Genomic DNA, 26,207 nt, shown 5'->3' on the forward strand with positions numbered 1-26,207 from the left:
TATTGATCTCAGAAATGGGCACTCATCTCGGGAAGAATGATTTACAGAAAGGATAAACTGAACATGGATACATGGATATATGGTTAATAAAGTGAGCACTAGCTGAACGTCGAGAAGGGTTGTTGAACTAGCTAAGGATTACTGACCTCGCTTAAGATTTTTGATCCCGGAAATGGGCATCCATATCGGGAAGGATGATTGTACATTAAAGATAAACTGAACATGGCTACATTGAAGCATCACTTTGTCATAACAAACAATTTCATGAACTCAGCATGAATGGCACAGATCTTCCGCCTTGCATATCTACATGGCAATGAAACTACGCAGTGCTTGCAACGGCGATTTTGGCGAGAACCAGAACAAGTAATTTTAAGCAGTATGCTTCATTTGCGGTTGACTGACATTCCATTCCATTTCACTCTCGTGCAACTTCTAACTGCTATTTTGCCTGTTACAGTTCAGAGGCTTCGCTTGCGATGGTCAACGGTTAGCGAGGAAATTTATTGCTGCAGGGCTGCTTAGGTCGCGGATTGAAACGCAAAGTTATGAGAACTATCTACGAAATCAATTCCGTAATGTCGAGCGAGCAACGAATGCAATGCGCGTACAGTGAAGAGGAAGATAATTGCATTTCCAAAATCCAACTTGTTGTAATGCAACGCCGCCACATTACGCCAACTGTATGATTGTGTCAAACGGCGGTAATTCATTTGTGAAATTGAAGCAATTCGGATTGGGCAACGCTACGCACTACTAAGCCGCTGCATCACATACACACACACACGCACAGAAAGCGGCTTGCTCGACCAAACTTCTGTCGAGACTATTCAACTGTTCGCTCGCCAATCGCGGTAAATAAGCAGCTACATGCGCGCACATCAGCTGCGTTTGGAAACTGCCAAGCATTACGGTACATACGAGCAACAGCAACAAATCCCACTTCGCCACAATTCATTCCGTCTTTAACTGTGGCCGCAGCACCGCTTCCAAAGCGCTTGTACGCTTCATGTGCAGCGATTTCCGCCGTTTAACTACACCGCCCCTCCCGACCGCTAACCACACAACATCCGTTTGGCACACATACATGCAAACGCAGCAGTACACCGTCGTCCACCACTCAACATTCAGCACTTTACGTTCAACGTGCGCATTTACCGCTACTTAGTTACCCTCCGCCAATGCCGTCGTTCAATCGTAATCTGAAAGCATAAATTCCAATCATTTCGTAAATGGAATTCGCAAACAAAATCCGCAGTCAAACGGCAGAGCAAAAGCGCCGATTACAACAATGAAACGATGCGTATGCAGCCACGTTTGTTTGTTGCTTTCCTGACTTTCTCTCAGACGAATTTCGATAAGCTGTGCACTCCCTTCGACCCTTGCAAATGTAGAGGGTGCCGGCGCGGTTGTTGCAGTATTCAATAAAATCAAGTAGAATGTTGTATAGGTGCTTTGATTACTGCGCAACGATCTGCTTAAAGGCGCCATGAAGAATGTATGAACTAAAGAATTCTCCACCGACGTGTACCAGCCAGTATAAAAGTATTTAAGGTATAGAGAAATTATAATAATTCATTAACAGCCATCCTGATCCTCTTTGTTGAACTTGCTCAAAGCTAGCGCTGAGAGTATCTGAGAACCATTTCAAGGTTTCAAGCATTTTCATTCAGATAGTTTCATTGAGGTATCTTCTAAGGCTTAGTTTTAGGTATTTAGGTGTTCATTGATGCTGTACTGATATCCATCGACATGCCCTTATTCTCTTTTTCAGACTGTAGAATCGATTCAAGGATCTAATTTTATAAGACAACACCCAATAAGATCATTAGAATTAAAGCCTTTCACCGAGTGGCAACCTATAAGTAATAACCTATAAGTAACGGATAAGTAAAGGATAATTAACCCATAAGTAATCAGTGTTTTAATCAAATTCATCCACTTATTTGGTTAATACCATAAACTACCTTCCAACAAATAAAGAGCTGAGTGAAGGCAGTACGAAAAAAGGTTGTTCTGATTTTGGACTTTCTTAGCGCTTCTTTGAGCTTTCGCTCTGCGCTCAGCCTTAAATAGAATTCGTTAGAAGCGTTTTTATCAGACGTTTGTGATTGAGCATATTTTCTGCCTCATAGGCGCATTGTAGTTAAATATGTAGCCAAATGCACCGCAAATGTAATGAACTTTGTAACGGTTGTCTACTACCAGGTAGTACCAGTTACTGGTAAAACACTCGCATTAAATTTCATGTCTTTAACCGCGTAGCTGCCAACTTCGCCATTAAATTCTAATGCAAATAGTTACATGCAAGAAATGCTGACAACAAACATCAGGGAGACCTCTCCATAATATAAAACAAACCTCGAAATACTTAGAATTAGTTTACAATTGAAATTAAGGTTAAGCGTAAAACATAACTTGTAGTTGTTTTTGCTTACGCGCTTGTGAACGGTAGTTTGGTCAATATGGTGTGGTGTAAGTATGAGACTATGGAATTCAGCTTACATGTGGTCTATTTTCTTATAAAGTTATTGTGAAATATGGAGGAGGAGAGACAATGGTTTGCACTTCATGTCAGCAACTTTCACGATGTAATTATTATACCCTTAACAGGATACTAGAAGTTTGCAACGTTGGAGACATTATAAAATATATATTTAAATGATTTATGTCCGTCTGTTGGTATTTTGTTTGTAACGGGTTTTTCAATAGGGCTACAAAAGTATACCAATAGGGACCGCAAACGAAGCCATATTTTTTCCCACTCTTTTGGAGTGAGAGAATATTGCTGCCGCTAGCGCATCAATTCAGGAAGACTCAAATCAGTCTCTCACAGGTCGTTCTCAACCGTTGGGCATCTCTGTTACATCGTTTTGGCGAATTTTGCGAAAAGGATCTTGGCCTACATCCTTACAAGATGAAATTGACGCAAGAACTGAAGCCGCTTGACCACCAGAATCGTCGTATGTTCGTGAATTGGGCTGAGCAACAACTTGAAAATAATCCGGAATTTCATCGAAAAATCATCTTCAGCGATGACGCTCATTTCTGGCTGAATGGCTTTATCAAGAAGAAAAATATGCGTTATTAGTCAAGCAGCAATCCACACGTACTCCATGAGTCACCATTGCATCCAGAAAAAATTACGCTCGATGAGAACCGAATATATTTGGTCCGACTTGAATGATATGGACTTGGACAATATGTGGTTCCAACAGGACGGCGCCACAAGCCACACAGCGAATGTCACAATCGATTTATTGAAAATCAAGTTTGGTGAACGTGTTATCTCACGAAATGGCTCAGTCAATTGGCCGCCTCGGTCGTGCAATTTGACGCCGTTAGACTATTTCCTGTGGGGCTACGTCAAGTCTGTGGTCTATGCCAACAAGCCAGCGACAATTGATGAACTTCGTACGAATATCGAACGTAAAATTGCAGCAGTATCGGCCGATTTATGCTTGAAAACCGTCGAAAATTGGGTTCAGCGTTTCCACTTTTGCGAGCGGACCATGCAAAAGATATCGAGTTTCATACATAGTGCAATTGAATGTACTTTCTCAGGAATAAAGAATTTCTTTTATTGACACACAAACTGAACGATCACTATAAAGGGCTTCAATGGAAAGGTTTTTAGACAGGGGTGACTCGCTTGCACAATTCATCCAAAAATAAAAGCACTTCGTAGCTATAGCCCTGTGCTTTTATATAAAAGTTTATGTTTACAGCCGGCTAAAACCCTAGCAGTTGATATTAAATCCTTTCGCACTCTCCCTCCGCCAATTGGGCTCCAAGCTACATTTGTAAACAAATAATTGGATTTTGTAATGCATTGACGCGCTTATTTACCATGCAATTGCATTTTATGCGATCGATGCGCTTTGATTATGACCGAAGAAATAGTGGAGGGTGCACCAACCACCAACCCCCTCCCCCACTCGTCTATAAGCGTAAAAAAACAGAGTATAATCAAACTAGTTGCTCCTTAAAACTAATGTTGAGCACATTGCTGGCAACAACAACAAAACCAACACTAATAAGAATAATAAAAAACAACAACAAAAGCAATGAAGTGTTTACGAAGTGCGAAGATATTGGCAATTGCCATTTGTAATTGTAATAATCTACGAACACACCATCAAGCACACGACATTCGCACAAGAAACCATAATGATAAGCACAACAATAAAAGCCATAAAATATATATAAAACTATATACATGGCACAACAACAACAACAACCACAACTAAGTGCAATCGCCATTAAAGCGCGCAAGCAACAGTTCCCTTTGGCAGCCGGCGATATTAATGGCAACGGCGCATGTGACCAACTAACCAAACATCTAGATACGCACATAAGTATGTATGTATGTATGTGTGTGCATATTTGTATATAGGTATATGTGCAGACTGTTGCTGGTGCCGCTGGAATGATACAGCAAAGCAAACTGCCAAATCGGATGTGAACTAGTTCTATTGTAAACAGCAAACGATAAGTACGAACATGAATGTATAAACGACAGTATTGGCCAGAGAATCATGAACATTTGGAAACGAAAAGTAAAAAATTGCCTTAATGAGAAAGCAATGCAACTACATTCACTCGACTGCGGTTAATAGTAGCTCCGTTTGAGCATTTGCTTAGCCGAGTTGAGTTTCAATGGAAAATCACTGAGTTCTAGTTTGTTGGCCACAGCCTGTGGTAGTGATTTTTGGCATCAACGCTATAGCCATGCACTGTGTAATGGGAACAGCAACAGTAATCAGCAACACAGTCATCAATAGCGCCAACAATGCGAGCGAAAGCAACTGCAGCGTTGCAATCGGACAATCACATTCGAATTTATTTGCGCAATATGGCAATGTTCGAGATTCCCCATTACTGATTTTACGCGAATTTACTAACAGCCACAGCAACTGAAAATTGCCATCGTACCGAACGTGCTTTTTATGAAATGCAAACAGCAAGGCTATTTATAACGGTTTCCAGATCTACATTAGCGCATTCGCAATTGCTGTTCGGATTTTGATTACAATTTTCCATTTTTTTATTACTTATTTACTTAGTAACTGTTAGTATTTTCATTTCAATCGTTTCTGATACTGATTTACAACTTATTTTTAAATTGAAGTTGCAGTGCGAAGTTTCTCGCTAAACCACTCTTCTGAGCCTTAGTACAAAAACACAGGAACTTGAATTGAACTTGGATAATGGCTCCAGGTAGCCTCTTTGGGGCGACGAAATCTAGTTGAGGGTTAAAGAACCATTGAAGAGTTAGGTTAAGTTAAGTGCTCGATCTTACCAAGTATCTCAGTTGGAACGCCGGTCCATTGTGGTACCTAAAAACTCCCATATACTGGACGATGGCTTTACGCTGGCGTCTTGGGGTAACGATGTCTAGTGAGGGTTGGCGAATTATTGAAGAGTTGGGTTAAGTTAAGAGTTCGATCTTACTGGGTATCTCACTTGGAACGCCGGTCGATTGTGGTACCTAAACAGTCTTTTATGTTTTTAACAAATTTCTTGAAGGCTAATGCAAGTTCCAGCTATGTTTCTGGTTCGAAGGTAAGATTATCGAGATGTTCCAGCCTTACTCTTGCAGTAGCTGGCAAATGGAGGAAAAATGCCTGAATATTTCCACCTGACCCACGCTCCATAGACCTTTGACAACCAGCGTGTGAAAATATTTTTCGCCTTACCGCATGAATGTCAACCAATGAAAATCCAACTCTGTCCCATCCCGATGAGAGCCGACAAGGGTACCGTCGTCTGATTAGCTCATTGGCTTTACAATTGACAGCAATCCTGTCCCATGCATCCAAACGAGTCTGATGATGAAGTAGCTTGATGCTATTTCTACTGAGGTAGGTCAATTCTTGACTAACTTTGAGCGCACAGTTAACGAGCTCAGCGCTAGCATCGCCGCCACGCTGTCGGGGGGACTGCGCTTCTTAGCAGCCACTTCGGCTTTAAAAACACTACAGTGGTCCATCCGGTAGCCTCAAGCTAATATTGACGGAGAGCTCTTTACTCCTAGTTTCGTCCCATCCATGAAAAAGCTAACTGCACCCCTTCTACAGGATTGACTATTGAAGAGTTACAGACAAATGCTTATGACTTGTCTTTAGTGCTAGTCATATTTCACAGTTTTACTTTAAGCTACGGTAATTCAACACCGACTAACCAAGAAACTCCTCAGCTTCAAGGAAACTAATTTCGACACAGACTTCGACTACTCAAATGAGAAGAGAAACTGATTTTGACTCAATAAAATATGTTTTTAATTCCGCCACCTACTGAGTTCAAAGTAGTCTGTTTCGAATTTCATAGCTTATGTGGGCACTGGGTGTCTGAGACTGCGGTTGAGTGTTACAAGAGGCAGAATGACGCAATGTTACCTCTGTGCAAGCAATGAGGAGTGGTTAAAGCTTTGAGCGACTTGAAAAAGCAGTTTTGAACTCTGAGTATTCAGTCCACGGCTTTTTGTCAGCCTTCCACATATACATACTCACCTATACAATTTCAGTGCATCAAATTCTCTGTGGTTTTGTAACTTCGCGCTTGCGAACAACATTACTCTAGAAATGTTTAAATATTCAAAACAAATATGAAAGCTGATTTCCAAATTACATTCCTAACCACCATACAATTTAACATTCACAGCGAAACACCCAGATTGTTGACTGACAAATGTGAGTAATTGAAGTTGGCCCCAAAAACTATGCTTCACTATCATTTGCGTGCCGCGATTGAATTAGAGCAGTCGGCGACTGGCCGACGATACGCAAGCGCACACACACAAACACACATACGTGTGTGTGTCGTAAGTTTGTCTAATGAAAATGCAAACGCAAATTAACCAACATTGTTCCGTGGCGCAGAGACATGCAGCCGTGCAACCTAGACAAGCGACGCAAACTCAGCGATCAGCGCAACTTTTCCCCACGCGCTCCTCCGTTTGCACGCCAACGAGAACGTGGGTTCATTGCAAGGCAGTCTTCGCTGTAGCATGGTGTTTCATTACGGTACATTTACAAATTGTAAACAGCCAACAGCAGTCGGCAGCAGTCTTATGGGCCGTTATGTGGTCAGCGCCGACTGCGCTGCTCGCAAAGTGCAAACTTTCGATGGCAAGTCGCTGGAGCTCATAAATCCTAAATGGAAAACTTGCCACCGCCGCGCGGCCGCTGCCACTCGACCGAGCGCAAATATATCCACAAGCAATGCGAGTCTGTGTGTGTGTATGTGTGTGGGTGTCAGTTTGCGCACTGCACAATTAGAACTTCGGTTGTTGTTTGTAATGGCAGAGCATGCAGTGTGCTGTCTGGACGGGTTGCTATCGTTGGCGGCGCTGATGTTTGCAGCGTTGAATGTGTTAATTTCCTCGACGATTAGATGAAAGCTGCCACAATGTGGCACGGACGCATGCCATTACGGAGGGCGGCGGCGGAATGAAGCGGCGAACAGGGAGATAGTGAAATCTAAGCATTAACAACAACACAAATTACTATTTTGCGTTTTGGTTACAGCTATATATTGTATATGCCACGCACACACACATACACAGAGGGGCACGCAAACTTGGCGAGATAGTTGGCCGCAAAGAAAGCGAAATGGGGCAAATTCCAGAAGTGGCAATAAGAACGAAAATACTTGGAATTGCGCCATTTCAAACTTCATGTTGCACATAGTGTTGCTTTGTTGCTTTAGTTTATGTTGCCACTGTTGTTAGTGATTTTTACTGTTATTATTGTGGCATTGCGCGCGCGCTTATCTTTATGCCCTGGCTGTGTGTGACCCCAACCAAAAACACATGCAACCACACAAGCATTTCTGGAAATTTCTCATTACACAGAGACAGACATTTTGGTGCATGCAACTCGTTGCAAGTGGGCCAAGCAAATCGCCGGCGTGTACACGAAGCCGCAGCGCCAAATGCAAATAGATAAAAGCGCCACCAAATCAGCAGACAAGCTGAAGTGCCCACACTCACACACACACACATGGGACGGCAGTCTTGTGTCCGCTGTACGCGACTCTGGGGCGCGACGTGCAACTTAAAAATAAATGATAGATACTAACAAAGTTTTAGTGTGGCAATTTGCGGCGAATCAGCTTAACAAAATATAAGCAGCGTAATGAATTCAGGCGTGTATGTGTGTGTGTGTGTGTGCGTGTACATGTTTATGCTTATTTTATGGCTCACAGCGGCGTCCATAAAAACGGTCACACAAAAGTTCACTGACTTTTTAAATTCTTAGTGCAAGGGCTGCGACAACAACGTCCGTTTGCTGCACTTTACATACCCACTTATGTACATATGTATGTATGTATGCCTGATAACGGAATTTGCATTGACACGCAGCCAAAAGCGGGGCCCTAACGGCCGGGAAGCCGAGAATTGTCTACATGTTTAACTTTCTTGTGATTTAGTTTATGTGCCTCATAAATATGTATGTATATTTATCTAACAGGCCCGATAATGAGTACGTTGTGGTTAAGCATGGCGTATGAGCAACTATTTAAAAAATATTGTATGGCGCATTAGATTCAAAATTCAGTGAAATGGCTGCCATCATATTTACTTGTAGCGGAATTAAAAAGAAAAAACGTTAAAAATGTGGCATACATACAGAATATAGAACATAGAATATAGAATATAGAATATAGAAAATAGAAAATATAAAATACAGAACATAGAATATAGAATATGGAATATAGAATAAAGAATATAGAATATAGAATACAGAATATAGAATATAGAATATAGAATATAGAATATAGAATATAGAATATAGAATATAGAATATAGAATATAGAATATAGAATATAGAATATAGAATATAGAATATAGAAAATAGAAAATATAATATAGAACATAGAACACAAAACACAGAATATAAAACATAGAACATAGAACATAGAACATAGGACATAGAACATAGAACATAAAACATAAAACAAGAAACAAAAAATAAAAAATTAAGAATATTGAAAGTATTATATAGAACATAAAACATTGAATATAAAATATAGAATAGAGAACATTGAATATAAAATATTTAACATAGAAAACATAGAATATAGAACATATGTCGTTTATAGAAAAAATAATGTGGAATATTGCATATAGATGATCTTCAAACAGATTGAATATGGAATATACATATAAAACAGAGTATAAAACGTATAATATAAAACATAGAATATAAAATATGTAGAATATGGCTATAAATGTATATATAAAGAATACAATGTAGAAAATATACTAAGGTACAAGGAACATCGAATGCCGCACATAAAACATAGAACATAGAATATTTTGGAAGCTGTTTAACTTCGCATAAAAATAACTATAGCCAGTCTCTAAAAAATTCTAGCTAACGTGTGGTGCCAAATTCACCAAAATATAATTATATTTTATTCAGAATGATTATAATCAGCGTTCACTCACCGGAAACACACTCTAACAGACATTTTTGTAAGTATGTGAATTAGTAGCAAATATAACGAAAATGGAAATTATCATTTCAATTATTGTCAAATTATTTGCAAATTAAATAAAATTTATTCAATTTATATGCGCGTTATTTGCAATACCTCAGTTTCAAGTGTTTAGCGAAATATTCGATGATTGAGCTACTCAACGGCAACTGTGTGGCAACTTGTGCTAATAAGCGGCGCGTACACGAGTGCATGTAAGTGGGCGTGTGCGAGTATGATTGTATGGTCAAAATCAATTAGACCGCTTCAACGCTATGTTTATTGGCACAACAGCAACAACAAATCATAATCATTGCTTTTATATTGTTATTTCCGCAAAGCCAACCGCAGACCGCAGTCCATGGAAATAGTAGAGCGCCAGGCGGACGTCCTTCGAAATGCGCACACACATGTTTGGTGGTGTGTGCGTCGGTGGGGTGATGTCGGTATAGGCTTATGTATGCATATGAATGGGGCAGTAAGGCCCTGAAGGGCTAAGCGAAGTGATTAGTTATTTATGGTTTACAGAGGAGCGAAATTTCGATACTACCCGGTGGTGGCTAGGATTACAGTTATTTAAATATTCGTTTATTTTTGCCGCCCGACGCATTTTGGATCATTTTGAACTAGTTCGGAACTATGGAGAAGGTAAGTGGAAGATGGAAAAGTCATTGCTTCCTAGAGCATTGCATGTTAAAAACTCCATAGCCTGAAACCGAACTGGTAGAGGTACTTGAAGCTCTAGTAGGAAATCAACACTTCCCTGCAGGGCATATTTTTGTTTTTTTTTTTTATGGTGTCTACTTTAAACCAAACAGCTAACTAGCGAGCGGGTGACACTAGCGCACAACAAACCAACCGAAGCGTTGACGACTTTGTTGCGTTTTCGCCACGTTTATCTATACATACATACATGTGTGTGTGTGTGTAAGCGCGAATTTAAAATTCATAAATTTGTTTACAACATTTGACCGTTTTCAATTACAATCGCAATGTTATTTATGATTTCATATTTATTGGTTTTACTGCCCGCTCCACAATTGCTGTTGTTGTTGTTGCTTTTGGTTGTTTGCACTATTATTTACGAGGTCATTTGATATGTGGACAACTACTCCAAACACAGGGAGGGGGCTGACGGGTACTTAGCCGCCACCCGCCAATTTGCATAGAGCTGTGTGCATTTTAAGCGCAGCGCAAACAGTGCTGCCCAATAAGCAAACACGAAATATGGTCATTTCCGGCTTATTGCAGCCATTTATTCTTGTTTATGCTTCGGTTTGTTGTTTTTGCTTTTTGTGTGTGTGTGTTTTTTTTTCTCTTGCAAACCGCAGCCACAGTCCAGCCCTCTTGTCACCGCCGCCCTCGAAAGTATGCAATTATTTTTGCGTTCCTTATATTTGCAATTTTTTGCGCCAAAATACAAAAGTCAAAATGAAAATAAATTCAGCAACCAAATCGACTTGCCACTCGCGTTGCGCCAAATTCACTTCGATTGCTGGCGGCGGCGCTGAAATGCTTGACCACTGTGTACATATTGATTTAGTGGGTTTTGTGGTTGCCACATGCTAAAAACGCAGCTACTTATTCGCCTCTTTTTTATCAATAAGCCAAGTGTGTATGTGTGTATATGGATGAGCATACTTTTTGCGCACACTGTATGCCGCGCTCTGTATGAGTGGGATTTCCTGCTTTATTGCACGCGCTTGCACACACACACCCACGCTCGAGTGTGTTTGTGTTTGTGTTTGCATTGATGCGAAGTGGTTTTCGTTGTTCGTTGTTTAACTACGGCGTTGTCTATTAAACACGAATTAGCGCGTTGAGCACTCTTAATATGAGCGCAGCTCGCGCAATAAATGTCAATACGAATTTTTTCGCGCACTCGCGTCGTGATGAATCCATTATGTGAAGTGGTAACATTACATAATAATATTTTAGAGCTGATTGCGCTCGCTGATTACACTATTTTTGGGTTATCGGCAAAAAATTTTCGAAAAAAATTAGGAAAGTTAAATATTTTCCCCACAAATTCTATGAAATAACTAACTTGTTTGGTGTTTTTTCTTATTCACCAATTGGAATAGTTGCATTGTCGTTCAGCGCTTAATTACAGTTACATTTTTTCTTTCAACAAGTAAAAAGTGCAAATTATTATTCAAAATTTTATAATATTCACACAAGCAAATAAAAGTTTATAACGGATGATCCAAGTAGAGGTACTTTTTCAATAGCTTTTTTGACGGATCACGCGTAAATTGTGTCAAGTTGTCATGTTATTTAGTATTGTTTGGCGTTTCATCATGGAAAGACTTACGTCTGAACAGCGTTTACTAATCCCTCAACTTTACAACTAACTGGATAACATTCGACCGAATATACCACGTCCAGCACGCAGTATAACAGCCGTAGCTGAGAGTGTACACGTAGGCCGTGGAGAGTCGATTCGGCGCCGTTCATAGCAACTCGGAGTGACGTATAGAACGACTTGGCGCATTTACATCGAGATCTTTAATTGAAAGCGAACAAAATACAGCTTTTGCAAGGAATAAGGCCGATCGATCTTCCCAATCGACATCATTTCGATCTATAGACTATTGAAATGTTCCAAGAAAATCCAACGTTTTCGAGCCAAATTGTTCACCGATGAGTCTCATTTCTGGCTCAAGGAATATGTAAACAAACAAATTTGTCGCATTTGGGAGCAACCCGAAGAGATTGCTAGAAAAAACGATAGTGTGGGGTGGTTTGTGGGCCGGTGGAATCATCGGTACATATTTCTTCAAACATTATCCCGATGAGAACGTAACCGTCAATAGCGACCATTATCGCGCCATGAAAATCGACAAATTGATACCTGAAATTTAAGCTCCTGATCTCGGTGACAATTGATTTTAACAATGTGGCGGCACATCGCATTAATCAATAGGTTAATTGAAAGAACACTTCAGTGAGCAGATAATTTCACGTTATAGGACCGTCGATTGGCCATGAAGATCGTGCGATATCACACCATTAGACTTTTTCCCGTGGAAATATGTAAATTCTAAAGTCTATGCGAAAAATCCCGCTTCAATTCAAGCCTTGGAAAATGCTCGAATGAATAATCGAAAATTGCACTCAATGGATGGACCATCTGAGACGTAGCCGCGGCCAACATTTTAGATAACTTTCAAAAAATAAATACCCAAGAATGTTGTTTTGAATGATAATAAACGTTCTCCAATAAATTTAAAGTTTCTATGATTTTTCTTTAAAAAGTAGGGAACCTCGCAAAAGATCACCCTATAGTTATCTGAAGCATTTTAAATATATTTTTTGAATGACACCACTTTTTTTCGTAGAAAAAATAACAGAGAACGTCAAGTTTGATGTAAATTACTGAAAAGGTAATCATTTATTCTACGCGTTCGATCTTGAAATTAATTTGCTGATCGATTTTTTCGAGAAAAGTGCATAGAAAAAATATCAATTTGGTTCGGAAAAATGTCAGAAGAGCCAAAACTACAAACTTTTGGGCTTATTAATGGTTTTGTCAGCCATTTTCAAAAACAATAGTCCTGACATTTGAAAAAAGTTTTCAGAAACATTGCACCATGTAATTGTTCAGACATTCTTTCGAATGTACTCTTTATGGGTTCTAATGAGTTTTTATTGACCCAATTAGGTAAAGGCTATCTGAGGTATAAAGAAAAAAACCAATTGGTTCTACGGATATAAAGCGAGTATACAGAGAAAATGGATTAGCTGTGCATTGGAAGTCTGATTCCATTTCTTTTATGTAGAATTGAACGCATTTGCCACATAAATTTATCTCTCTTTCGAAAGTAATTCATAGAAACAGACTTAAGATAAAACAGATAAAGAAGAGCCAAGTTCGTGTGTAACCGAACATTTCATACTCTTGCAAGTCGCCACGATCAAAGGCAGGTGCAATTTTAGTTATATGGCAAAGCTGCACAGTTTTTAGAAAAACAAGCGATTTAAATTTTATTAAGATATCCCAAATACTAACCGATATATACGGTACACAGTCAAGCGGAAGTTCGAAAACTTGTCTATTAGGTATATGAGGGCTAAAGGAATTATTGATCGGATTCAACACATTTTTGACATATAGGCAACAACCGTTATATGGAGAGTGTGCAAATTCGTCCATTTTTACAGAATGAGTAGGGATGCTTCAAAGATATGCCTTCAGGGAATTTCGTTATTGTAGCTTGAAAGGTTTAGGAGATACGTACATTAAACTTGTTATAGGGCGGGGTAATAAATAACAACCTTGTATCTTATTGTGGAGCTTGGAGTAGTTAAAGCGATTTATAGGTTTTCGATTAATGGCGTTTTGTGGGCGTGGCAATGGTCCGATTTGGTCCATCTGCAATACAAACCCTTCTTGGGTGCAAGGGAAAATGTGTATCAAGTCTCATCAAGACAGTCACGCGGATTTCAATCCGTTATATACATATAGTTTAGAAATCTTAAAAATACTTTCATATGATACAAACTGTTGTCTGTAAATCATTATCGCATAATTTTGAGAATTCTATCCAATATATTTACTTACTAAAGTCTAACCTTAAAATTACCAGTGTACTTGTGAGATCACTAGAGAAAACTCAAAATTCACTTACCTATAGTTCACTTCCATATGCCAACACGATATATCTTTAGACTATATAACTGTTCAGTGTAAACGCTAACATCAAGCTACAAAATACTTAAGCGCCACCCACTGTGTGCGACAGCAACCCCACCAGCATTCTCTCCTTTGGCCCTCACAACACAAAGCTGTGGAAATCTGAAACTAAATCAATTTTAATTAGTTATTTAAAATCAAAATGGTTTATATTTGCTGAGCAGAGCCAATATTTTAAATTTTCCATTTAATTGACATGCTCGCAGCCTTTGTGAGCCCGTCGCACATTCCGCTTGGCATTACCAACATTCTCAGCGGAGTTTTCTCTAAATTAAGTTAGATATTTGCAACATAAGCATTTTGAAAACTCACACATAGCTCGAACAGGTTATCAAAACAAAAATTCGTTGGTAATTTCAAATCAACGCAATGCCAATAAAAGTATTCGGGCAGCAAATTCGATATCACAATGCGGTTCAAAAGCCACTAGAAACCAAATTAACCATAAACATGAGCAGCATATTTTATTAATTTGTAATTATTTCATATTATGCAATATAATACCCATAATTACACGCATGTGTATCAGTGCCTGTGCGTGTGTCTGCAAACAAAAGCGGCAAATAATAAATGCAAATTACACACACAGTCGTGTTGTTGTGTTGTCGTGTTTATTATGCGAAAGTAATTAGCAAACAAATTTGCGAAATTAAAAACTCGAGCAAACAGCCAACAGCTGGCCGCGGCATGGGAGCAATTGCAGAAATAAAGGCGCGCATGCGTGCCAATTTGCGGCGCTATGGGAAAGGAAATGCCCATGTGTGTGTGTGTGCGAATAAATCAAAATAATTAAAAAAAAAACATAAAAGCGTTCATTTTAAATTACATTCACGCTTGTGCGAGCAAACATGCACGCCGCCGATTTTATTTAAATATTATTGGCAAGTGCTCTATGGATTATGCAACGCGGCACGTTTGCGCAGTTCACACCTGAGCTGTTGTGTTTGCTTTCCATGTTTCGCGCAGCTACTGCACGGCCGTTGGCGGCGGAAACGGCATTTCACACCGCTGCGCCGCGGCGGAAGCGCCTCTTTCAAATCTGTTGCCGGTCAACGGCGTGCGTGCCGCTGCATGTTGCCGCGTGTAGCACGGCCAGCTAGCTGCAGCATATTGCCAAAGAAATGTTATGTAAATGGCTTTGTCGTTCGCTCAGTTTGCATATGTTAAATAATGCTCACGTTGCTTTTGCGACGCTGGAAATCCGCTTTCTCACACTTAAGCTTCTTAAATGTGATTTTCTGCTGCTGGCGCTTTTGTGGCGCGTAACTTTTGACTTGGTCACTTGCAGAAGTCAATGGTTGGGTGTGTGTGAGGGGTGGTGATGACCACATTGACGGTATAAAACTTTAAGCCGCTTGTTGTTATCCTTTTGAGATTTTTCTTCTACCCTTGCTCGTTAGCTTTTCGCTGACTTTTTATGCATTGGTAACTTTTTTCGTGTTTCTTGTTTATTCTGCCACGTGCCACGTGTGCGAGGGCGCAGGCAACTTTGCAGCAATTTCAACTCTTATTTCCAGTGAAGCACACTTTAGTTACTCTTTGAGAAATAAATAACTTTAAATTCAAGTTCTCAATAATTCTCACTCACAGCGGCAGAGAAAAAAGGTTGTCGGAATAGTTTAATTACACATCAATGATCCGTGTTTGGTGTTGAAGGAACCTTCTGAAGGAACTTGAATTAATAAAAAGAAATAAATCACTGAAACTCAGCAAAGTCGCAAATTTTCCCTTGACATTGGTTAAGTAGGGTGTATCTGAAGACTCAGATATCCTCATACACTTTGAGTTCATACTGGCTCATCTAGATCATGGAGTCACCAAACTGAACTCTGGCGGCTCCTTCTCTGCTCACATATCGACGAGGGAGCTATGAGTGGGAAGAAGCCGTTGGAGGAGGGGCAGGGAGCTTCTTTACCGGTGGGTCAAAGCTTGGAGGGAAGGTTGGTGGAAAGGTTTGCTGCCAGGAGCTCTCTATCAATCCGAGTTTCAGACTTCCTGAATATTGCAGTATCTTCCAAGCCGAGGTTGCCGCCATTAAGGTAGCATCGATCTGAGGTTCCGGGGTTCAGCCTCCTTTTGAGAAGTGACCATTCACTCAGATAGCAAAGCGCTAGTGTCGCCTTGAATTCATTAACAGTGCATTCAGGGTTGGTCGGGGAGAGCCTAATCTCGCTATCAATAGCATCAAGTGTCTTTGTGATAAGACTGGAATGGGTGTCGGGCCAAAGCGGAATCGCAGTAAACTGTAAAGCTGATGCGCTGCAAGGAAAGGCACGGCAGAACCGCTATCCGTACAATGTGAGGGGTTTGGTGCTCCCATATCCTCTTGTGTTCTACTACTAGTTAGCGGGGCTTCGCGGAAGCTTGGCCCTCGCACAAGCCTTTTAGCCCAAGATTGATCTCAGGAGAACTAGTTATCTCCTTGTCCTCAGTAAGGCAAGCTTCTCCCTAGTAGTGGGTCTTTTAAAAGGCCATTGCCCTATTGGCGTCCATGCTGCAAGGTTGAAAATCTTACCAGACGCCGTTTGAAGAAGCTGTTTGGAAGAAAATGAGGTGAAAACAACTCAACACTTCCTTCTTGACTGTCGCCCGTTTGGAAGGTCAAGACTTAAACACTTGGGAGCGCATACCTTCCGACATTCCACCGAACTGGAGGGAGTTGAAACTAAGCATCAAATTTGTATTCACTACTAAGCGTTTTTCAAATCTAGAAGTCCGAACACAAGAGTTCTTATTTTCTATAGCTCGACAGGTCTGGAAGATGATTTGGAGCCGTTGGACATAAGTTGTCGAAGTACTGCTGTCAGAACCATCTACTTCCAGGTTTTCTGCTTCTTTACTGGCATAGAAACAGCCAAATTTACAACAGCGCACCAGTCGTTTCTTCTTTTTGCAAGGTGGCGCCCCCGGCAGCTACTGCGCCAATACTTTCAGAGCTGGAGTGTTTTCGTCCATTCGGACTTCTTTTTCCAGGCCACTGTTAAGGAAACTCAAACTACCGACGAGTAGAAATCTCATTCTGCCAAGTAACATGCTCCATATTCTAACAGCTCAATTAAGAGTTTTAACAATAAGCAAACAAATCGCTTGTAACTGGACACAGCTGAGAACTAAATATTCATTTTTCACACCTTTGTGGCCTGTCAGCCGCGAAGTTGTCCTCACGTACTTTTATTTGAGATTTTTTGCCGCGGATAATTTAATTCACATAACCGCGACCTCGCTCAGCTTGAAATTTTATCCTAACATTTGTTAAGCATATTGTTTGACTGCGCATAATAAAAGGGATATTAAATGTTCCTTACATGATTTAGTTGCCATAACACTGTACAAAAATAAACACAACCAACAACAACAACAACAATAGTGCAGTTAATGCAATAATGTGCTCTGCGGCTTTCGTGGGCAAAACACAATGTCAACTTACTCCCGCTTTACCGCTACATTTATGACTGTGCATATGTGTGTGTATGTGTGAGTGCACACACATTACGGTTCGGTTTGCGGAACAAACACGAAACGTTACGACTCATTAAATATTAATATTTGCACAAAGTAGTAATTAACATAACTTTGAAATGAATATTTAACTAAAATAACTGTGAATTATACATTACTACAATTTGCGCTCTAACGTATTTCATTGCTACCGTTACAATTATTTTGCATGCTCAATTTGCATCACAACTGCACTTACCGTCCGCCCCCTCCAGCGGTCACACCTAAAAATTAAGTCAACAGCTGATAGTCAGTCAACTCGGCTGTGGACCACCCACTAGCGCGTTGCGGAAAACCCATTGCGACCCTCGGTATGACCTTGACGTTTTCGCTAACCGCCGACTTCGCGCTCCGTTCCCAAAACCCTTGTGCTTTTACGCTTTATCTCTTTCCTCTCGGGTCGCGCGCTGCGAAACTGCTTCGGCAACAGCGACGATGCAACCAAAGTTGCACATAAAAATCCATAACAAAACCGCTAAATTTAGCATGCGCTCAAGGTTGCTTTTTTGACATTTATTTTTCAAATTTATGTCGAACTAATGGCCACCCACTTGCTCGCCGTTTCTTGAGTTTCTCTCTTCTATGTGTTGGCGTTGTTTGTTTTTGTTGTTGTATTCAGTTGTTGGCTTGGCTGGCATCTCCTTGACACAGATTCTCAATCCATTGAAGTGCTAGTCCATTTCAAGCGACTTACTGCCGCAGCTTTATTTGGTGTCACAGAGTGTTGCTCGGTTTGACAGTTTCGATGGATAAGATAAACCTGTTGGCTAAAGTATGCGTGCACACTCCCACACTCGCCCACAAGCATACCTACGAACTTCGCTTTGAGAGTCCTTATATTAAGCTTTATTTTGGCTGTTCTCCCAGCCCTCGACAGCATAACTCGCAGTTACTTTTCCACTTTTTGACTTCACATTCGGAAGTTGTATTTGTGTGTGTGTGTGTATCTCCACTAACAGTGCGCAAATATCAGACGTTGTAGACAGCCAACGAGCGAAAGAGCGCAGCGGCAAACTAAAGCGCCAGTCACTCGGCCGGCTTTGCATAATCAGGAATTTGATACCCGTATTAGGCAGCGAGTCCAACAACCAAATGAGCGAAACTTTTTGAAATTTAGCGTATGACAAGAATTGTATGCAAGAAATTAGAAATTTTTTTATAGAGAGAAAAAGGTCTTTATCGACGAAAATATCAAAAGAGTCCAGACAATAATTTTGGATAACCCTAAAGGGAAGTCGTTCGAGATAGTAGGCACTCTAAAGACATCAACTGAAAAACAGCGACGAGTTGATGTTTCGGAGCAGCGTTTGGAGATGTTCAAGCGAACCGAAGCCCGAGGTTTTTCATCAATATGTGACAATGGATGCAGCATGGCTCCATTATTTCACTCCGAAGTCCAGTCGACAGTCATCCGAGTGGACTGCACACGATGAAGCCGCTCCAAAGCGTGGGAAAACTCAACAGTCGGCTGTTCCTGTTTTCAGATTTCAAAATAATGCTGCTTACATGGTTATAACCGAGTTTATAACAGGTGCACACCAGTCATTCTTTCTTTTCGCTACTTGGCACATATTGGAGATTCCAAGGCCAACAAGGTCATTTTTCACCTGGTCAATCTAACGGAGTTGAGGTCTTCCTCTGCTTTCCCCGACGGAAAGCGTCGAATACTTTTAGAGCTGGGGCGTTTTCGTCCATTCGGACGACATGACCTAGCCAGCGTAACCGCTGTATTTTAAATCGCTGAACTATGTCAATGTCGTAAAATATCTCATACAGCTCATCGTTCCATCGAATGCGGTATTCACCGTGTCCAACGCGCAAAATTCTCGTAACTCGTAACGTCGACTCGTCATGTGACGTAGGAGCCAAGTCGCAAGTGCGACCACTGTTTGTTTGATGGAAGAAGATATTTCGTCTTGCCCTTGACCTATTCGCTTCGCTTCCTATCCAATCTGGAGAAGGAAGAACTAACGGCGCGGATGTTGAAGCCAATAATATCAATATCATCGGCGCAAGTAAGTAGCTGAACACTCTTATAAAAAATTGTACCTTCTCGATTCAGTTCAACAGCTTGCACTATTTTCTAAAACAATCCGTTAAAGAAGTCGCACGATAGCGAGTCGCCTTGTCTGAAACCCCGTTTGGTATCGAACGCCTCGAAGGGGTTCTTTCCGATCCTGACAAAGCTTTTGGTATTGCTCAACGTCAGTTTATAGAGCCGTATTAGTTTTGCAGGGATTAAAGGGAACTTTGTTAAATAAAAAAATGTGTTTTACAACGGTAAGTCAGGAACTTTTCAATTGACCTGTTAGTTATAAAAACTCTTTTAATCCTCCGATTCACTTAGTATGTGGTTCCACCAGTCCGGGAGTCCGAAAATATAAATGTCAAAAGATGCGTAGCAGTAAGTCTCTAGAGGTTCCCAAAGAAATATTGTTTTTATGGCGTCGGCTGTTGTGGCTTGCTGGGCAACGCGAGCTCCCATTTTGCCAGCAGCTGCCAGCTGCGTTTGAGTCTGTTTGCCGACGTGCCTACATTCATACTTTGATTACATTTTATCATCATCGCATTGCGCAGCACATTTTTAACTTTAACCATTTCCAATCCAATTCCTCAAGTAACCAACACCAATTGCGTTTACTCCGCTTTTCAGCCGCCACTCCCATACAATATAACCGCACATACATACACAAGACATATCCTCGACGGCCTGCTACGTCAACATTTTCGTATTTAAACTTAAAGTCTGTCGCCTTGCCCGGTCTCTGCGTCCCGTCACGGAAACACCGTTGCCACCAACACTATTGCAGTGCTAGCAGTGCCAACGGATGTGGGCGTTGGTGTCGGAGTCGCAGTCGAAGTCGAAGTCGGTGTCACTGCTTGCTGAGTTCATTCAGTGCTTGCTTATCTATTTATTTTATAGACACATATATTTCACAGCCTCCATTTGTTATGGAGGACATTTTTTGCCTGGCCGTGCCGACCTACTTGTATATCGCATTGCAGCGCCGAGCGGAGATAGCACAGATTAGCTGGTTGGGAATAAATAGCGGCACTTGTGATATTATACCACTCGGTTCGTTTGGTTTGGGCGATTCAGCGCTCGGCGCGTATAAATAAATTCATCATTTTGAAATTGCGAAGCGCGGACAAAGTTTCCCCGCTAACTTTGATCGGAAAGTGGGAAAGTTTCACGTAATTTACGCTCAGCGAAACAACGCCCAGCCGCCCTCCACTCCACTACCAATCTGCCACCCCTTCACTCATCGAAAGTCCAGCTAAGCAGCGGCTTTGCGAAAACAATTGTCATGGCTGCGTGTGCGCAGAGGGGGTGCGGCCGGGGCGACGTGCCCCCGTGAGTAGGCCAAATCAAATGCAGATGGTAATGGCACTTCAGCCTCCACGAAGGCTGGGGGAAGGCGCGCAGGCACACTTGCTTACAAGCGGAAAGTGTTCTATCACTGGCTTTCGAAACCAATTTTATCTGTTGGAAAACTACTGTGTGTACTCTAAGACAGCGCGTCGCTTTAATCAGTTTCGAATGAGTTGTCAAAGTTGTTTTTCTAGCGAAACTTTTAAATGCACTTTCAATGGTGTTTTGTTGTGTTCATATTTTATTATTTATTCTCTCAGCTCTTCACTCAGCGCGCTGGCGAGGAATGAATTTGCACATTGTTTGGACGGCTGATGAATGGCCAATTGATAGGGCAGATGTTTTAATAAAGTTGCAAGTAGCGCAAAGTGAAGTGAACTGAAGTGAAGTAAATGGAAATGAGTAGCAAACTTTAAAGAAATCCGTTTAGCTCAAAAACCGTTAAAGTTCGCAATAATTTGTAGTAAGTAATGTGATTCGAATGAACTTTCATCAAATCAACAACAGTCAGGCTATTTCATTACTTGACGTCAGAGGAGTTCTCAGAGTGTGCAGAATTCCAACTTTTACATACTAGTTTCTTAGTCAGATTTGGCAAGCATATTAGGACTGCGTACTTTTGGAATAAGTGATTTCACTAGCGATTGGTTTATTTCGTGTTCGTATTTAATCTTGAAAGAGGAACCTACTTGTACTAATTTGATCTTACAGGGTTTGTCCGGAAAGCAATAGGACAGATTTTCTTCCGCCAAAGGAGCGGCTGGTCAATTGTTTCCGAGCACCTAGGGAGTCAGGACAAATATTTTCGCGCGACTTGTTTCTGTGAGTGGTGCAAGCCGAAAACGCAGCGTTGATTAGAGCAGAGGTACGCGATTAAATTCTGTGTGAAACTCGGTAAATCTGCGACAGAGACGTTTGATATGATCAAGCAGGCTTCCCCAGATGTTGCTTTAGCAAGAAGTGGAGAGTTTCGGTGGCACCAGGCCTTTTTAGAGGGCCGGGAGGAGTTCGCTGATGAATGAACAAATCCATAGTGAAAACGATGCTCATTGTCCATGAATTTGTTCCTCCTGGACAAACCGTCAATGCCAGGTTTTACGTGGAAGTCCTCAAGCATCATCCTCATCGCAACCGATTGGAAGTTGCCCAACGACAACGCCCCTACTCACACCGCCTTTTTTGTGAACAGCTATTTAATCAAGGCTGGGATGCTTCCGCAGCCGCCCTACAGCCCAGATGTGGACCCCGGACTCTGTTTTGTTTCCTTACCTGAAAAGGCCGATGAAAGGCAACATTTTGAGTCGACAGAGGGGATGCAAGCAGCATGCACATCGGTTCCCAGACTTTTCCGATTTTTTTTAAATCGACTCAGTCATAATACTTTAATATTTAAGAGCTGGAATCCTTTATATACTATATTTCGTGTTGAGTAATTCAGACATCTAAATTTTTTCCTTTACGCCCATTCTTAACCGAATATTACTCAGCATCTCACATAAACAACCTCGCCACATTCAATAACCACGATCACCAAAACGGAATGAAGCATGTTTCAGTATAATCGTTGAGTGAACATCCGCATGAGATACTAAGACATGCAACTGCATTTACATTTGTAAACACAAAAATTATTTATTTAAGTTTCAGCAGTCGTGCTTGATGCATTTGTCCTTACCACGTACATGGGGAACGCTCACTGCTTATCAAGAGCTTTATTTATGCGTCAGCTGATATATCAGCGCACAGTTTCAGACTATATATAAGCCTGCACCGTGGCGCCGCTTTCCATAGAATTTAATGTGTCTCATTTTTGTGTTGTCGCCGCTCTGGCGCGCTATCGTCATGTACGCGACGCAGAATAATTAAACGCAGTTCTCGCTTAACAACAACACATTAAACTTTTTGCCAAGGTTCAGTTTCTTTCCTCGCAAAGGAAAGGATGCTTTGTGTAGCATCCACACACTCGCGCACATTTCCACTTTGGTTCGGGAAATTCTTAACACTTCTGGCAACGCTGCGTTTGCGTGAGCTTTGCCATGTTGCATCTTCTTGGAAAGCAATTCAATGCAATCTCGTTCTTTTTCACGTTATTTTTTCAGTAAATAGTCTTCTATACACACATATACTAATATATAGACACATACGCGTATGTATGTGTTTACATGTTTATAATTCCGTCGTAAAAGTTTTTTGTAACTTTTCATTGAAAGCAGATTTAATTAGGTAATAGAGTTGTGATGAGTGCAGCAACGAGGAAATATATAAATATTCATATACTATATATAGTTTATTATTTTTTTAATACAATATATTGTTTCTTTATGGAACTCAAGTTGCCTGGAAATATGGTAGACGACTAGGCGCTCTGTGGCACTAAGACCTTTTTCGAATCAGTGAGCAAGTTCTAAAAAATTGTGAGTATGCTCTGATCTGGACCTTAAAAAACAAAATTAAAAACCTAATCAACTTAGTCGCTTCTGAGCGCGATACAACGAACTATTATTTTTTCGATATTAGCAGTATATCGGCGGATAATCTTGCAGTACGGTGCTTTGGTGTGATGAATAGCTGTCACCAAAATCTCTACAGGAAACTGTTGGAGAGGCTACAGCAACTCGCTGCTCTTGGCTAGAGGACAGATTCTCTGCCTAACGGAAAGCAGCTGCATACTACAAGGTGCGTTCCAAAGTGAACACTTTTTGAATATAGCGCCCCTGGTGGCGCCATCTATATGTGGCTGGTGCCTTAGAATCTGCTATCTTTATCAATTGTCCAGTGACATTTTCATGACATTTCATACATTAGAAGTGAAGTTATTGCGTTTTAACGGTGCGAAAATGAGCTTCGAACAAAGAGCCAACATTAAATTTGGTTTTAAAATTGGGAAAACTTTTACCGAAACTTTTCATTTGATAAAACAAGTTTATGGCGATGATTGCTTATCCCGTAGCAGAGTGCACGAGTAGTTTCAACGTTTTCAAAGTGGTCGTGAGGACATAAATGACGATCAACAAGTGGGCCAATCAAAATCCGTGATCACCGGAAATTCCATCGAAACTGTACGTGAATTCATCAAAAATCAGCCGAAATCATCATTGAAATTCATAGAAACGGAATTGAACATCTCCAAAACATCGATTTACATTTTGACCGAACATTTGGGCTTACGAAAAGGGCACGGTTTGTTCCGCACAAATTGACTGACGACCAAAAATTGCTCAGAATCCAACATTCGAAGGACGCTTGTGACCGATTATTTGACCAAAAATCACATTTTAACCATTAACCACTCCCGTATTCACCTGATATGGCACCGTGCGACTTCTTCCTTTTCGAAAAAATGCATTTGCCTATGAAAGGAAAGCGTTATGCAGACGTAGAGGCAATTCAAAAGGCTTGCACCGGCATACTGGCGGCCATACCGGCCAACGAGCTAAAACACTCGTTCGACATGCTTTTGGACCGTGCAGAAGAAGACTATTTTGAATAAAATAAATTGATTTTGCCGAAAAAACCATTTGTTCTGTTTTTTTTTTTAAGTCCTGGCCTGTTTACTTTCGAATGCACCTTGTATATTTGGGTTCCAGGTCGTAAAGAAATTCCGAGAAATCAAAAATGCTGATGACATTTGTATAAGTACCTTCCGTCTGTCTACCAAACCAGTTCAGAAAATAGGGAAGTCACTTAAAATGATAGAGAATACAATTTTCGTAAGGGTTGACAGTCGTATCGGGGCAGGATGGAATGACTTAAGGACATGCGTATTCGCCAAAATAACGTGCAAGAGCGCCAAAGAAGATTACGAGTCATTTTTACTCACATTATCTCGAAAGAACTGCAGGATGGTTATTAATCCAATGAAAAGTCGCAACCTACTGGCATTACATGCAAGCCGAGCCTAAATAACGACGATACATACATAAAGTGCCGAGAAGTAGGCATGAGAGAGACGCCGGAACACCTCCTATGCTTCTGTCTAGCATTATCTAGCACTCCGCTTCGATATCTAGGACTCTCGCAGTTCAAGGGACTAGATAAAGTATCAACATTAGATATCGAATCGCTCTTAAAGCTCAAAAAATGTTGTATGAAAAAGACTTCAGCTCAAACTAAGCTGAATCTCTATCTGACATTACTATGGACCAGTGGGATTAGTCGCTAAATATCCAGAAGATATTATCTTGGGACTACATATGGAGATAGCTTACCAGTCGGACTTTGCACAACGCTTTTACATGCCCACATTTTCTTAAAGGATAAGCCCAAAATGTCATCATTATTTCTTTAAAGTGTCACCTATCAACGAAAAACTTCATTTCACACTCATCAAAATGATTTTAAAGATATCTTTGATATTTTCGCCAATAACACCCTCTTGGGACCGTCGACTGGTTTAGCGAATGCCGTGATATTGGCTTTAGGATATAGACAACACTATATTTTAATAAAGAGGCCTTGAATATTTTTGTGCTGTGACTTTTAAAACATCAACTCCGACTTGAAATTTAAAATTGTTAAAAACTACTCAGGCAACGCTGAAACGCAAAAATGTCATGTAAATTACATAATTTTGAACAAGTTTAATGCGTTGCCTGTTATATGAAAGGATTATGGGCCCGCCTCTTCTTTCTGAGTAAAACTAACAACCTGCTTAAGGATAGCCAGCTATCATTTAATTCACATTATGCTTTGTAGCTGTGGAAAATGCCGCTTATTGAGCCGACGTAAATGGGAAAATCATTATGCTTTATCCTTTCTTCAAAGTCAATCTTTTTGCAATTTCCAGGTTCAGCGAAGCCGCATAAGTCGCCGCAACATGAAGGTGCGGCCGGCGAGTGCGCAGAAAAAAGGCAATCACATCAACGGCGTGTTTGTATGCATGTAATAAAAAGTGACATTGCTACATAAAAAAATAACTTCATTTTAATGGCGCTTCTGTTGTTGTGGGAATTTAGTGAGAACCGCGCTGAAGCGAAAGCAAAAAAGTATGGGTTTGATATGTGGAAAAAGCAAATAATAGAAAGCTCCATGAAAGGGTACAACTTAAGTCAGCTTATGCGCACATACACACACATGTACTAAGCCAACACACACCCATATACCCAAACAACCTTGTAGTAAGCCAGCACAAATGCACACACACACATACGCGCTCAG

At 40.8% G+C, this 26,207-nt stretch overlaps 1 protein-coding gene across 2 annotated transcripts in view; it reads right to left on the reverse strand.

Moving 5' to 3' along the window:
• The window catches only part of LOC126753619 (V-type proton ATPase catalytic subunit A-like), a 414,573-nt gene that overhangs the window by 325,331 nt on the left and 63,035 nt on the right, over window positions 1-26,207 (reverse strand). Inside the window, exon 4 of one of the 2 annotated variants that reach the window (XM_050465211.1) lies at window positions 14,115-14,287. The exons of the other annotated variant lie outside the window; for it this stretch is intronic. Coding sequence (XP_050321168.1) covers window positions 14,186-14,287 — 102 coding nt within the window. The 3' untranslated portion in view covers window positions 14,115-14,185. The remainder of the gene's footprint in view (window positions 1-14,114; window positions 14,288-26,207) is intronic. 2 annotated transcript variants of the gene reach the window in all.

This window comes from Bactrocera neohumeralis, chromosome 3 (assembly GCF_024586455.1).
Source record: "Bactrocera neohumeralis isolate Rockhampton chromosome 3, APGP_CSIRO_Bneo_wtdbg2-racon-allhic-juicebox.fasta_v2, whole genome shotgun sequence".
In the NCBI taxonomy this organism is placed as follows: domain Eukaryota; kingdom Metazoa; phylum Arthropoda; class Insecta; order Diptera; family Tephritidae; genus Bactrocera; species Bactrocera neohumeralis.